The sequence below is a fragment of the Anopheles bellator genome, chromosome 2, assembly GCF_943735745.2.
Source record: "Anopheles bellator chromosome 2, idAnoBellAS_SP24_06.2, whole genome shotgun sequence".
Lineage (NCBI taxonomy): Eukaryota > Metazoa > Arthropoda > Insecta > Diptera > Culicidae > Anopheles > Anopheles bellator.
Genome location: NC_071286.1, coordinates 44,979,563 through 44,995,034, shown reverse-complemented (window position 1 = coordinate 44,995,034; position 15,472 = coordinate 44,979,563). Strand labels below are relative to the sequence as shown.

General features: G+C 44.4%; 3 protein-coding genes and 1 long non-coding RNA gene across 5 annotated transcripts in view; 2 read left to right on the top strand and 2 right to left on the bottom strand.

Moving 5' to 3' along the window:
• Nucleotides 1-454: 454 nt before the first annotated feature.
• On the bottom strand, nt 455-2,050 carry LOC131211863 (mediator of RNA polymerase II transcription subunit 4). The gene is made up of 2 exons (XM_058205516.1): nt 1,858-2,050; nt 455-1,797 (listed from the first exon to the last, which is right to left on the bottom strand). Exons 1-2 carry the CDS (start codon nt 1,926-1,928, stop codon nt 1,059-1,061), a joined length of 810 nt encoding a protein of 269 aa, XP_058061499.1. The 5' UTR covers nt 1,929-2,050; the 3' UTR covers nt 455-1,058.
• Nucleotides 625-5,778, top strand: LOC131211862 (adipocyte plasma membrane-associated protein Hemomucin). Of its 2 annotated transcripts, none has more exons than XM_058205515.1 (4): nt 625-719; nt 2,716-2,887; nt 3,013-3,218; nt 3,300-5,778. In XM_058205515.1, the coding sequence occupies exons 2-4, from the start codon at nt 2,772-2,774 to the stop codon at nt 4,691-4,693; spliced, it is 1,716 nt and encodes a 571-aa protein (XP_058061498.1). In that variant the 5' UTR covers nt 625-719; nt 2,716-2,771; the 3' UTR covers nt 4,694-5,778. The 2 variants fall into 2 exon arrangements, with proteins under 2 accessions (XP_058061498.1, XP_058061497.1); XM_058205514.1 differs by lacking the exon at nt 625-719 and adding an exon at nt 2,494-2,639.
• Nucleotides 5,779-6,579: 801 nt separating this feature from the next.
• LOC131210468 (uncharacterized) lies at nt 6,580-8,576 on the top strand. The gene is made up of 6 exons (XR_009156861.1): nt 6,580-6,654; nt 6,946-7,026; nt 7,105-7,269; nt 7,334-7,534; nt 7,611-7,807; nt 7,885-8,576. It is a non-coding gene; the product is annotated as an uncharacterized LOC131210468 (long non-coding RNA).
• Nucleotides 8,577-14,598: 6,022 nt separating this feature from the next.
• The window catches only part of LOC131207591 (uncharacterized), a 4,289-nt gene continuing 3,415 nt past the window's right edge, over nt 14,599-15,472 (bottom strand). Inside the window, exon 4 of the mRNA XM_058200211.1 lies at nt 14,599-14,786. Coding sequence (XP_058056194.1) covers nt 14,599-14,786 — 188 coding nt within the window. The remainder of the gene's footprint in view (nt 14,787-15,472) is intronic.

Below are 15,472 nucleotides of genomic sequence, written 5' to 3'. Positions count from 1 at the left end.
GTCCGGGAAAATCACCTTGCGCTACGTTCATATCGTCTAACCGAGCGGACGCAACAGAAAAGTAGCCTGCTCCTTGACCAAGCCACACTTTTTCTTGCCTTCGTGTAAACTGCAAGGCTCTTCCTTTGCATCCAAACTCACCGCGTAAGCCATCCAACAAGTAAATTGACAGTAGCTCACCGTTTGCGGTCACAGGAACATTTTCGTACAAATTCACGGCCTAATCTAGTGCACAAAAGATGTTCTTTTTTCTGACTATTGCTTTTACTACAATGCGATTCCTTGTCCGTACAACATCACCTAGGCTGCTAAGATTAAGCCTCGAACCGCACACATACATCCACACGCGCAAACAACACACGTTCGATGTCAAGGCATTAACACAAACACTGCTGAACCATGTGTCAACTTTATTTTTTATTTTGCGATCTGCCAGCTGCCAGAACACACACAACGCGATTTAGTTACAATGCTGATATGCCAACAACGCTAATTCTACTGGCCGGGAGCGCACAGTTAACAAGTTACCGAATTTTCATCGAACACGGCCTTTTTCTACCTGGTGTGCCTCCATAGACATGGACAGGTAACATATGGTGTTTACAAAGCAACAACTACGTAACCTGATAAATGTAGAGCCCTACAGTAATGAGTTCTGAAGACTTCTTGGTTATTAAACAACAGATTCTTCGCGAGTCATAAGTGCGTTTAATGATAAGGTAATCTCATACAAAGACAAGGACATTTATTTTACTCACCATGGTAATTAAAATATTTAAAAACTTCTTTTGTCATCATTCAATTTTGGCGAGCTGTCTGTCGATCAAAGGGCCAATATGGGGAAAATGCATTTAATCACAGTACCAGATCGTTTTCTTTCCCTTGTTAGAGGTCATTTTCGTTTTCGCCATACTGCAAAACCGGACTCTCCGGACAGAAATTCCTTGTGTTTGGTAATTCAAAAAGATAATCAATCCATGTTTTGAGTCGCTAAGTTCAGTTAACATTACATAGCAAAAAATTAATCCTATACAGTTCAGCACCGTTACTTGCTGACCTTACTGTGAGTCGCTTGAGCTGGAGCTGGAGCTTTCCGTGGACATAACCTCGACGTCGTCCTGTGACGCGTCCTTGTGTGGTCGGGTATCCAGCGAAACTGAGCCGCCGCCAGCCCCCATCGACATGTGCAGCTCGCCAGATGGATGCCACGCGAACTGGTTCTGTGCAGAAGCAGGAATCTCTCCTCCGGTGCTGCCACCGGCACAACCGCCAGTGTTCGTCACGCTCGACGTGTTTCGATGCATTTCGTTTAGGCTGTTCGGATGCTGCAGGTTGTGGCCATTGATATTGAGGTCGGACTTACCAAGAAACCCGAGCCGCATCTCGATATCTGTTGGGTATGGTCGCCGAAGATCGCCCTGTTGCCAGGTGAGCGGTGCACAGATGGCATGTGAAGCACTGATACGGTGTGCGAACTTAATCAGCTCCTCTGACGACACAGGCCGCTTGTTGGCTTTGGAAATGCTAGCAAGCTTCTGTCGGGCCTGGAAAATCGACGTCGCCAGTATCTGCTCCGCTTCCTTTAACTGCTTCTGTAACTGGTTGATCTCCTCGTCCTGCTTCCGTACCTGCTCCCGCAAGGCGTCCATCTTTCGCTCAATCCCGGCCTGGTCGGCAGCTAACTGTAAAGTTGACTTTAGTTCCTTGTCTTTCAGCACGAGTAGCTCTACCAGCTGCGAGTGGTCAGCACTTGACATTTTCTGTGCCTTCGGAGCAATTGTGTTTTCAATCAGTTCCCTGCAACGATACGGCGGCGTGAGTAACGAACTAAGTACTAAGTACGTAACAACTGCTTACTTGGCGACGATTTCAATATCGCTTACGATAGCTAATAGCCGCTCCCGTGTGCTCAAATGATACGAAGACATTCTGAAAACAAACAGTACGTATTATCCACAAAAATATTCAGATACGGCACTTAATACGAGTGTTCTGTCAAAGCAGGAACCAAGCTGAGGCTGAACACTCTACATTCACGTTTTGCAGGCGACCCATTTGCACTCACACCTACGTGCCGACCAGCAATCTCGATTGCTTGACAGTGCCTGACTGACTTGTACTGACATTTGAAACGTCATAAATGCCGGCTGGCGATCTTTTACACTGCTATTATGGTATTAGCGTCGTGCCATTAAATAGTTTTCTCGGCTTTTGTGAAGAGTGTGGTTTCGTCGACCGGGCAAATAAAAAACTTACATAGGCTTAGTTGGATCGGTTATGCGTAATGCGAATAGACGGTTCACCTAAATTTAGTACGGAAGTGAAATGTTTCACCACTCAAATTGAATCGTCTGACGTTCACGAAGGATGTCAAATCTGTGAGCTGCGAATTTGACCTGTGCCGTGTCATCATAATCGTCAGCTAAAGATTGCAACTCCAACTCGGTAGCTATCGTGGAACTACCTTCCTTCGTACAGCAATCGTAAGCACGGTTGCATTTTTTCCTGTTGTTTGGACAATTGTCCTGTTCGTCGTTTCACGGTTGTTAAGCATCCACAGCACTGTTGTCACTAGTCATCGACAACAGTAGTGGTAATAGTAATAGTAGTAGTAGTAACAGTAATAGAAGCGTACATAGGTAACATAAAGTTATGATTATTGGAAGGAATTGCCAAAATTCAATCTTCATTTCCGTTCGCTTTTTCTCTTTGCAGCGTAATTCATTGAGATACGCATCTCAGTGTGAATACTATTCCAAAACTGTCCAACAATGGGTCTCCTGTACAGGCTGCGGAAGAGCGTGATAAATTTTTTAATTTTCTTCTTCCTGGTCGTATTACTGCCGGGACTACCTCCGAACACGACTTTTCCATTCGAAGGATTCAGGTGGGTATGAAATGGAGAAGGATAGGTTCCGTTCATCATTACATAAGTCTTCTTATTCTGCTATTCTCTTAATATGAATTCTCTCTTTTCTCATCTCTCATTCGCCGGTTCTTTCCGAAGCGCAGATTTGCGAAACCCCGCGAGTTAAAAGGTGCACTTGAACCGACCGATCATCTTGACAACGCAGAACGCTTATTTGAGGGAAAGATTTATGGACCGGAAACGATACTAGTCCATGGCAAAGATCTTTTCACGACGATACACGGCGGTGAGGTGATTCGCATCAATGGCCAGCACATTACACACATAGCCAAGTTTGGCAAACCTTGTGGTGGGTACACTGTATCTGGGTAGTCCACGGCTCTGGATGTCACTTTGTACATCTAAAAACTCCCATGGTTTATTTTTGCAGAGCTTTCTTTCGAAGAGGAAATTTGTGGTCGACCGCTCGGTATGGCATTCGATACAATCGGTTCAAATTTGATCGTAACCGATGCCTACTACGGTCTGTGGCTTGTGGATCTGACGAAGGGCAGCAAACAACAACTGGTTTCGCCCGACACCGTGCTAGAGGGCAAAGGAGTGAACCGAAAGCCGAAGTTGTTCAACAGTGTGGCAGTGGCGCGGAACGGAGATATTTTCTGGACCGACTCGTCCTCGGATTTCACGGTTCAGGACGGTGTATTTACCGTGTTTGCTAACCCGTCGGGGCGTCTATTCCAACTCGATCGATCCACCGGAAAGAGCAAAGTATTGTTGGATCGACTGTACTTTGCCAACGGTGTTGCACTCAGCCCGGATGATGAGTTTGTGCTGGTTGCGGAATCGATGTCATCCCAAATCAGACGTTACTATCTGAAGGGCCCAAAGGCCGGTGCCGACGATATTTTCATCGATGGCTTGCCGGGTCTGTTGGATAACCTGATTGCGGACTCGGAAGGAATCTGGGCTCCGCTGGTACAGGCTGCCGATAGTGAAAACCCGTCCGTTTCGCAGCTGTTGGCCAACGTACCGCTCATTCGGAAATTCCTTTGTCGTATGTTAGCGTTGGCCGAAATGCCGATGCGTCTCATCCACCAGGTGATACCGAACGTTCACACGCAGCGGCTCATCCACGCAATCGGACATTTTGAATCTATTGGCTTCCTGGCCCCGAGTCGTCAAACGGTGGTTAAAATCAGCTGGACAGGAAGAATACTTGGTTCGCTGCACGGTTCCGATGGTTCTGCGGGTGCTGTTTCGCACGTAGCGGAAATGGGCGACCATCTTTACTTGGGATCGCCTTTCAATAAGTTCTTGGCCCGCGTTCCACTACCCAAAATGCCCAAGATTGAAGTCCGTGATGTAAAGTATAAATCAGCTACGGAAACAACAGCCTTGCCGAAACAAACCGCCCCCACTACTCCGAAACCGACAACGACAACCACACCTGAACCAACGACAACCACACCTGAAGCAACGACAACCATGCCTGAACCAACGACAACCACGCCGGAACCGACAACGACGACAACAACAACCCCAAAACCGATAACTAAAACAACAACACCAACAACAAAACAACCAACCTCAACGACGACGGCATCGAAACCAAAAAGCACTGCTGTCCCCAAGGGAACACCTTCAAAACCAACAGCTACAAAAAAGCAAGAGACAAAACCAACGGCAGCTTCCACGTCGACAACGCCATCCGGGAAATCAGCAGAACCTGCGCCGATTCACGAAAAGGTACCCAACGACACACCAAAACCGAAACAGGAGAAACTGAAGGTGATTAAGAAGGGAGGTGAACAAGGGGAGCTGTAGGAATTCTTATCAACAGCGTGTTCGATACAATCCGGCAGCTAAACGGTCATCAGCCACAGCGTATGGTATGATGGAACGCTTTACGAAAGCTGTTCAACCGGCACAATCTTATCGCGCAACATTTGAAGAGCTGCAAAAACAAGAACACACACAGAACACTAGGATAAACAGTGCAACTAGTTAACATTTGCATAGAAAACATTTTTCAATTTCCTATTAGTTACCGAAACACTGCCAAACACCAGTACGCTGGTGTCGCGTAGTGCAGAGGTAATACTATGTACAAAGTAAGGACCGGAAAACCCTGACACATTCATACCACTACCCAGTGCATCATTCCACAAGACCAAAAGAAGGGACAGTCATTAGCAGCTGTAATGTGTAACATTCTCGCTCAAGTCATTCCATGAGTGATGTTTGTTTCCTCTAGTTATGATTGTTCCACTAGCTTATCATTGTATTTCCATTCCATTACTATCCCAGGTCAAGCAAAGTTAAGCGACTATCCCATGTCAATGCGGAAAACATATGCGTACTCCTCCCGGTAGAGAAACGTAATCGAGATGATCACTCCGTCTGTTTTTCCAGAGTAGGAAAACTTGACTGCGATCTGTGAGATTAAAATAAAGGAAATAAAGGAGGAATCTGGCTAGCAATAGACTCACTGATCGGTATTGAGCTCGGGAAATTTTCGTTTTCGTATACTCTCTAGTGGTAATTAGATGTACGCATAGTGAATGGGATACATGGTCTCTTGTGGGCTAATGATCGTTTGTTTGTTTTTGGTTTTTTGGCATTATACCAACACGAAATAGTTGTTAATCGGTGGGGAAGAAAAATGAAAAATAAATTTGGTTTTCTTGGGTATAGTGGATATAAGTGTTCAGAAATAGTTTTAAACTGTTACTTGGTAAGAACAAACACTTCAAATCAAATATTTAATAATCTATCAATTTTGTTAACTTAAGAATGCCATCCTCAAAAGATGGAAACCATTACAATCTTCCCTAACACAACAAAAGCAATCCCAAATTCTGCCACGAAAAATGAGTTTTTCAAATAAATGTTATGATATTCTTTCTACTTCGGGAACAAACGCTGAGTGGTCTTATCATGCACCAGATACAATGTTAATCTCTAGATGCTTCTATGACGGTTCGTTTTACCGGCCGTGGTCCCGCGCCAACCCCCCTGACATACCGGCATCGGGAATCGAAACCATGACTGGCTGCGTGATGATATTCTTTCTGCTTTGTACATATTTTACAAATATTCTTTTGGGTTACGACTACCAACCAATTCGAAATAATTTAAGAATACTTTAATTAAATTTTCCCTTAGATATTAATGCTACGATTTATAGACCGTTCCATAAAAAATAATTTGGTACTGGATATTTAAGCAGCAGTCTGTAGCTACAAGTTACTTGAAAAGATTTAAGAAACTTCAATCTTAAAATCTCGTGTTAAATGTATGTATTCTTTGTTGTACGTAAAGTATCATTCGTTTACATGGCTGAAGAACATATATTACTAAAACAACGAAATTGAAGTACATAGCATTGCATTGAAACACAAAATTCAATTAAATCCCCCATGTACAATAGTTAACTGCAATTTTCTTATTGCAATTTTTATTATAATGAACTACGAGAATCGTTGCTCAGACACATAGTAGCGATGCATCGTTGCGTGTGGACCGGGTTTTAACGAGCAAATTAAATTATACATGTTTGAATTAGAAAGGCCTAATCAGACCGTCGACTGTAGGCCTAATCAGACCGCCGACCGAGACATTCTGAAACGTCTTTCATTAGTACAGCTGTTCCTTTAGTACATCTGGAATCTGGAGTGTCGCTGTCGCACCGGCGTTCATTTCATACGATGGCACAGTTGAAGAAGGTGCTGCGTGCGTGTGTTATAATATATAATAATTGTGCTTAAATGTAATATAAATTATCGGTAAGTTTTTCTATCTTAGTTCTCTTTTCACTTAGAGCATTATTTTATCATTATTATCTTGCTGTAAAAAATATATCATATAAGTATAAAAGCATTAAACTTTATGTGTGGCAATGCACATGGTTCGGCAGAAACAATGAGAGTTCGTCGTAGCCATTTTGCAACGCAGAAGTAAAATGAAAAACGCCGAATGAGATTGCATCGTGTTCTTGATATTTGTGCAGTGACTTGTAAAACTAACAGTGGGTTTTCCTCCTTTTTCTAATCAAGTTAAATTTTCGTATTTCGCAGGAAGAATCTAAAATTGAAAACGATTTCGTTCGCTTCGCATGCAATGCAGAAGCTCGAAATGGAATACAGTGCCTAGGTTAGGTATGTAATATAAAAATTATCACACATTACTAACCTGCCATCGATAAATTAGTAACAAAATCTACTCGGGAAATCTAGGTCGCATACCGTTTAAACATCTTCATAGTGTCCTAACACCGCTACTGAGGCAGTGCCGTCATCACTTCCGCTCACTCAAATCTACCTCCAATTCTGTTGCATGTACCACCTGTGTCTACAATCCCGGATGGAATGCCTTTCAACTTGCATTGCAGCTTCATGTCGGTACGTAGTCAACGAGCATGAGCTACAGATATAGGGTTTGAGAGAGTATCTATTATATTCCCAGGTCCGTTGTTGCAACCTTTCTTTTCGATGACGATAAAATAATGCATCGAGATATTTAATGTTGCAGAATAAGGACTTTTCTGTACAGGCTTAATGCTTGCAGAAGAGTACGCCATGTAACTGTCCAAATTGACAACAAAAACGATTTCGTTTGTTTCGCATGTAATGCAAAAGCTTGAAATGGAATACAGTACCTATTAAGGTATGTAATATTAGAATTATTAAATACTACTAACATGCTATCGATCATTCAGGAATAAAATCTGTTTTCGTTTTAGGGAAATCTAGGTCGCATACTGTTTAAACTTTTTAATCGGACAGCCTTTACTGAGCAGCCAGTTTGGGCATTACTTCCGAATAAGTGACGATTCTTCAGTTCTATTCGATTTTTCTGGAATCTTATCATTTGCGGTGTTTGAACCGTTATAACGATCCTTCGAAATGATGAATACTTATGTCCACAAAATTACATAAGGTAAGAATTTTACAAAGGCCATACATTTATCGCATCGTGCTTTGTTTAGAATGATTTTTTTCTTGTTCCTATTTCAGGTAACGGTGATGTTAGTGAAAATTGTTCTCCAGTGAAGAATGCTCAGCACATCTGTAGTGATGTAGTATATACAAAAAGAGATGTTTAAGGTAGGATTAGTTAAGTTTATTGTTTGTGAAATAGGAATGCATTCATCTTGGGCAACAAATTATGAGAAATGCGATGGAATTGAATAGCTTTATCTGAAAAAGAATTTTTGGACAACGAATTGATATGCATACATTACACACATTGATTGAGGACAGAAAAATTTTCAAGGCTAGATGAGCACAAATCTTTCTTAAAAACTGATAACTGGAAAATTTGTTTTGTTGGAAGATCCGATACATTCCTGCGAGTCCGATAATATTCATAACCATAAACACCTTGCTACACCTGGTCATTGATTTACTTACAATTATTGTTTCTTGTATGTTGCATGTCGAGATAAGTACATTCGAACAGCCTTGATTGAGTTTTGTACCATTAAAATAACTTACGATTGTCATACTAATTCTTCAACCATATTTAGTATTATGTTCGTTATTTAAACAGCACTTATTCACGTTCAGTAGTTATTTATGTTTTAAACGAACAAAACAAAATGTTCTAATGACATGGACACACGAGGCATGCCGAACTTGTCTTGAAACTATGACTCGGTCAAAACAGGATTTAACATACAACTCTTAGGCAACATTTAGTAAGATGTAAACATGCAACGGTTCGCAATTGATCACATTTTTTGCTTAATCCATAAGTCTAGATCTTCAATTGACTTTGAGGGGCAACCGGGGTACCGGGGTACCGCTTTTTTGCACGTAGTCCTTCTCCTACCGCTGCAGCTAGTCGTGCCCTGTCAGTTTTGTCCTCCGTTTTCCTTTTGACGTGTTATGTCATCGTCTCTGTCCATATATTAGTATCAAGTGCTAGAGCTTATTAGGTTTGTTCCACTGGGTGTGATTTTTATATTCCTGTAACGGTTTCTAGCAGATGCCGTGTTTCTCTTCGTTGTTCCCCAGAAGAACCTACCATTTATTGGTAGGTTCTCCCCCTACCGTCGGTAGGAACCTACCGTCGTATTGGTAGAAAGCACCGTTGACGGTCTTGTCGAACTTTCCTCGGCACCTTTCCGCTACTTCCAGAGCCTGTATGGAAATGACAGCGTAATGGCATCGTGGATCGCAACCCAGAATGCTTCATAATTGCTTAAACATATTAGATTGCCGATCGTTGGCCGCTGCCAAATACATTTTGCGAGAAACTTGTCGTCAATTATGTCTCAGTATGGTGCGTTGCATCTTCCCAGGGCGTGCACACTCAGCAGTTCACGCCCTCCACCGTTAATCGCCACGCGCATCAACCTGACACCACAGATCGATAGTGTCAACCCCAACTTTTCTTTCTACTGTAATCCCCAATTATGTTTGGCTTTTTCTTTTCTTCATTACTGTTGATGCTAACAATATTATGGTACGTGCTCAACAATGTAACAAATCGGTTGCGACGAGGGACATAAGACAACATAATGGCTTGTAATTTGTTGTCATACACAGCTTCAGTAGAATATATTGGCTTTCTACGCAGATAAACCAAGACTGATGGAATTTCTGTCCAATTTTTACGAATCGTGCCTAAAATATTCATGCGATTATTATTAAATTCTTCAAGCCAATTCATATGAAGTAAAAAGGTTGTCGCATGTTACGTTTCTATCGGATAGTCCTTCTGTCAAATCCAAAACAATACGCCGTCCTAAGTTGCGTTCGGGAGCGGTGTTTCGATCTCGGCCAAATAACGATCACGATCACGGTTACCGCCAAGCTACTGTTTCCTCTTACGAGATGACGCGCAGCATGGACGGCAGTGCCGAGGCACTTGCACCCTGAAAACACCTGTCTAAAGCGACCTTCTTTGGCAGTGACGCGTACTCAAGCCACCTTACTTATTAGTCACTCCAAAAAGCACCTCCCAAGTTATAGACGGACCGTGCCTAAGCACCTAAAAGACGTGCCTAGGCACATGCTATCCCCCTAGCATCTTTGGGTCACAAGGTCAGCGCGGGACGCCGAATAGCCCAAGCGATTGCCCAAGGAACAACTGCTTAAGTAACCCTCACCCTTGCACTTGTAGCAGTACCTCGCCAGCGGCTTGTAATCGCTGGAATTCCCGCCATTCCAGTTGAAGCCTTGTCATTACGTGGCCTACGCATCTACTAATGGCTTCGAAGGCCTCCTTGCTTTCGCACATGCGGTCCACTAGGCTCTCTACCGCCACTCTTTCTCCTACTATTGCCATCATTTCGGCCCTCGTTTCCTCGAACCTGGGGCACGCGAACAGTACATGCTCCGGCGACTCGACGAGACCCGCGCAGGCCGGACACTCCGGCGACGGCGCACGCTTAAAACGGTGTAGGTACTCCCGGAAGATCCCATGCCCCGAGAGGAACTGAGTCAACCAGGGATTTACCTCACCGTGATCACGAGACAGCCATCTCTCGATATTGGGAATAAGCCGAAACGTCCACCGCCCGTTCACGTCTTCCTCCCAATCTCGCTGCCATCGCTCCAGGGAACTGTGTTTCGCCTCCGCACGAATGCCCACCGTACCACGGCCACTGTAGCACGCTCTGTCCTCATCGACGAGGATCCTAACGGGGACCATGCCGGCTATAACACTCACGGCCGCCAGAGACACTGTGCGAAAAGCTCCTGCAACCCTAATGGCAGTGAGCCGGTGGACTCGATTGAGTGAGTTCAAATTTCGTTGTACAGACAGTGTCTCCGCCCAGGCAGGACCCGCGTAACGCAATACAGACAAGACCACCGTCGCCAACAGTCTCTTCTTACTGCTACCAAGGCCCGTTGTCCTGCACATGATGCCCGAGAAGGCGCGAAGTGCCCTCAGGGCCTTAGTGGTGGCGTAATCTACATGGCTTCCGAAGCTGAGCCCGCGGTCGACCATCACGCCAAGATACCTGATCGCTTCCCGAGCCTGCACCACGTGGTTACCGATCTTGACCGTCGCCACTTGGACTGCCTGCAGGTTGCTAACAAGAATCATCTCGGTTTTATGGTGGGCAACCCCTAGCCCAACCCCGGCCATCCACGTTTCCGCCGCTTCGATAGTTCGCTCCACTCCCACAACCACCTCTTTCAGGCTCTGGCCACTGACCGTCAGGACCATATCATCGGCAAAGCCAACGACCAAAGTCCCGACTGAACTTCCCGACTTGGGGAAGGGGTGAGGTGCATCCGGGGCCTCAAGATGTTCATTGAGGCGATCCAAGATAAGCCACTCCAGGATCTTGCCCGCTCCGTCGATCATTCCTAGGGGGCGGGACGACAACGATTCCCCTGGTGACTTTCCTGGCTTCGGGATGACTACCAGACGCTGTGACTTCCACGGAGTCGGGAATACTCCGCGGTCCAAGCAGTCCTGGTAAACTCGCCGGAATGTCTCCGGATGCTCCTTAATGGCGACTCTGAGTGCCGCGTTGCCTATCCCGTCCTCCCCAGGTGTCTTCTTCGTGGTGAGATTGCTGACTATCTCAACCACTTCTTCGCAGGTTATATCTCGTGGCCTTTTTTGTTGAGATGTTGTTGTTATCTCCGGCCACTGAAGAGGATGGTGTTCCGTGAGCGGTGGGTGGGAGATTATTGATTTCCATTCCTTTACCGATTATCAACACATTGATCACACATTGATCACACATTGGTCACAAAATTCTTGAAAAGGTGGATAATTTTGTGATCTATTTCTGCAGGAAATGGAACCCTCCTGATCTCTCCATCTTTGTCTGTGAATACCTCTGTTTCCGTTTTGGATTTTGGCATTTTTGATGCATCACGAAATACATCTTCAGGTATCTGCCCTTTCAAAACTACGATGCCTACGAGATCCATGAAAGAGCCCCACATGTTAGGCCTCCACTGTGCAACACTGGCCGTTAATTGTACTCTCTCTACGGGTAAACAGACATTACTCAACCTTCCCAAAAAACATCTCTTTTCGTTCTTCCGTCATTCCCGTGTACGCCGGTGAACCATACACCAACGCTGATAACATGTATTTTGCAGGGTCGAGGTGTAGCAAATGGCGATCATCGCGAATGATTTATTTATTTATTTATTTCGAAAATGAATGTTTGACCATATGATCGGCCTTAACATTTGGTGCTTATGAACTAGGAGCGTAAACTATAATAGTAATTATAGTAAAAGCTACGCATAACATTCGAAATTGGGTCATTGTTAGGAGGTCTTGCTGGTTGCGGAACAAGAAAGTCACGGTTTCGCATCGGCATGGAAGGCGCGTAAATATTTATGCGGGCCAATAGCTCCGCGGCGTCTATCTCTCCTTTTAGTAGCTTTGCCACAAATACACTTTGGGCCTTTTTCCGCCTAAAACTAAGTGGTTGCAGTCCTAACAGTAAACATCGAGTTTTGGAATCAAGATGAAATGACGCAGTACGAGAAAAAGACCTTAGTGCATCCCTAGTAAATTTACGTTAAACGGCTTCAAATTTGTTATTCCACAAAGCAGTGTTGGGGCAACATAGAACGCAGTTAGTTTCCAGGACGGATCGGACAAACGATACATAAAGAGCTTTAACACATGTTGGGTCACTAAACTCCTTGGTCAACTTAAGTATAAAACCTAACATTCTTAGCGCCTGGTTAACAGTTTGCTTAAAATGTGCGTTCAAATTTAATTTACTGTCTAATATTACACCTAGATCACGCATCTCATTACAACGTTGAATTGGCGAGTTTAACAGACAATACGAAGAAGAGATGGTCCTATTAGCCCTAGAGTAAGTGACTATACGACATTTATCAACAGCAATACAGAGATCATTTAGTTCACACCAGTCACAGAAGTTATCACATATCTTTTGCAGAGCTGCACAGTCCGATTTACAATCGGACGTTGTCGGCGTACATCAAACAAGCGTTATTAGGTAAAACAGAAACTAAGTCATTAATGCACAGTGAGAATAAGAGTGGGCCCAGGTTACTGCCTCGTGGGACCCCAAACGTGCTCGCGAACTCTCTGGAAGTGAGACTTTCTAAATTGACACGATATAGTCGTCCGGTCAAATATGATTAGAACCAAGCCATTAAATGCCTTTTTATCCTAATTCGTTCAAGCTTAGCCAGTAATATTTTGATATTGACGCGATCGAATGCTGAATTTAGATCGGTTTAGATGGTATCCATTTGATACCCATTTGCGAATGAACTGTGACACATTGACACGAATTCTAAAAAGTTTGTGTTAACTTGACCTTTTAGGGAAAAACCCATGTTGTCGGGAGCTAATGTCAATCTTGAATGTAATAATAACGTCTTGAACGATGTCTCTGAACCACAGAAGCAAACCACATGTGGGTTACAATCCCTTCGTCCTTTTACGGTGCACTTCATGCAGCCGTAGTACCCATATGCTTCGGCCGTCCCTTTTATGAAACTCCTTGCTCTGGCATCGGTGATCACCACCCGAGGTGACACGCGTAGGACCTTTTCGTTCACCCGTAAGTGTGAGGTGAACATGTTTAGCGCCTCCTCGGTAACCGGCCTCAACAGGTCCTCAGACGTTGGCTTGCCACCGTAATTTGTAATTTTTTGTAATTTATTTAAACCATACTGACAATGGGCGACAATGCCCGGTTGCCAAAAGTACTTAAAACTATCTTATAACTAATAGCTAACCTGTCCTAATCAAACAAACCGAACTACTCAGCGGCGAGACATTGACACCAAGGGCATAACAAAATTTTACAGGGACGCCAGTTCGAGGACGGTACGACACTGACGAATGGACATATTGTGATCGACGTGGGACGAGTACAGGTTATAGGTACGACACATGGCCAGCAGAGGGTCAAAATGATCAGCAACAGTGTTGCGGTAGCCAATTTTTAATTCCGTATCGTGACGGCGACGCAAGAAACGAGGCGGAACAGACAGTTGTAGCTTTTCGAGGAGTGGTGGCGCGTCAATATAAGCTGACAACAGTTTGTACACAAAAACAACCTGGGCTGACTGTCTCCTGTGCTCCAACGTCCTCAAACCAAGAAGAAGGCAGCGCGTATTATAGCTAGGGACAAGTCTAGCGTTATTAGCGTCAAACCAACCAAGTTTGCGGACAGCCGCCCTAGTAAACTTGCGCTGTATGGCCTCAATGCGCTCGCACCAGGTTCGGTGATGCGGAATATATGAAATGTAATGAATGCCGACCACAAAAGGAGGGTGGCCAGGTGGTGCTGGGCGGTTGTTCAACTGGCCACGATGGCCCACACGTTGCGTCCGAAACCAGCGGGTGTTTTCGCTTTCGCGCAGCGGGACCTCATCTACATGTAAGTCATACTCGGTGTCTTCCGCCTCGCTGCACCAGTTTTCCACGATCCCCTTCCTGCAATGTTCAAATTTAGTTGATATTACTGTTCTCTGTTCAACTTCGCTACATACTACTACAATACCAGGCTACACTAGGCTGACACACTACCTGTGAGCAAAATTCAGTGCCTGAGCTAATTGTAAACACAGCCAGTTTGCAAATTATCTCCTTCAGCTTATAACATTCAGTTGCGTGGAGATTGCGTTTATCTGGTGTGTGAAAGACATCCAAATCCTGTGGTACATATTTCCCCGGATGTCCATGTTCACCGACTTGTTCGAGAAGATGTTGCCCATACACTCTACCACCCGTAACTCTTAAAAATTTAACAACTAGCATTCAGCATCCAGCGTTTCAGCATCCGCGTACATTGCTTCGCGGCGCCACAGGCCCTGCGTGAATTGTTGCAGCGGGTTAGTGGTTCTGTTAAAGTCCACTTTGGTTGCCAGGTTTTGCAGCATGTCTTCGAACGGGTTGCTCGATTGCAACGGCAGAGAACCACAGTCTCTTACCTCTTCAGCTAGGTGCACCAGACTGTGAAAGTTCTGTGTAATATAGCCTCATGGTGCTTTTCCAGGAAATCTTCCAGGAACCGCTGTTCATACGTCAAACATGCAGCATAGCGGTTGTTCTGATTTCACAAATTTCTGGCCATGAGCCGAAATTTAGTTTTTTATTGCACTCTTCTTTCTCTCGTTCGACCCTTACGCTCCGGCCTTTTACAATCGACTCGTTCGGCCTGTCCATGCGGTCTTGGCACTCAGCGATCCGACCGGATGTGTTCGCAGACAAACTTATGCCTTCAAAGAGCTTCTTTTTCTTTTTTCTATATATATCATAAAATATATCAACCCTTAAACTACCTCAAACTAAGTCGAACACTTTTTATTTTAATCTCAAATAACTTTTTCGTATCCCACCTATACTTGAGGGAGCGACGTTTTGCATTTCGGATCTTTTTGCTCAGGGAGATTTCTATTACTTCCTCTGTTCCGCCAGCAATTTCCTATAGCAACTAGCGGACTTTCGTAAACTGACTAAATGCCAGTTTAACTAACTACTCCTGATTTGCTATTTCCTGTCCAGGTGCATTGGACCGATAAAGAGGGGTCAAAACAGTTTATAAAAATCTCGTGCAGCCGTTCTTGTGGCTCTTTGCCTCGTGACAAGGAAGGAGTCAACCATGATAACAAGTCGGGTGCAATG

Excerpts from the sequence above, each read along its gene's own strand:
- LOC131211863 (XM_058205516.1), bottom strand. The coding sequence starts at position 1,928 with ATGTCTTCGTATCATTTGAGCACACGGGAGCGGCTATTAGCTATCGTA. Across the intron at positions 1,798-1,857 it reads GATATTGAAATCGTCGCCAA|GGAACTGATTGAAAACACAA; the intron begins GTAAGCAGTTGT and ends GTATCGTTGCAG.
- LOC131211862 (XM_058205515.1), top strand. The coding sequence starts at position 2,772 with ATGGGTCTCCTGTACAGGCTGCGGAAGAGCGTGATAAATTTTTTAATT. Across the intron at positions 2,888-3,012 it reads TTTCCATTCGAAGGATTCAG|ATTTGCGAAACCCCGCGAGT; the intron begins GTGGGTATGAAA and ends TCCGAAGCGCAG. Across the intron at positions 3,219-3,299 it reads CAAGTTTGGCAAACCTTGTG|AGCTTTCTTTCGAAGAGGAA; the intron begins GTGGGTACACTG and ends TTATTTTTGCAG.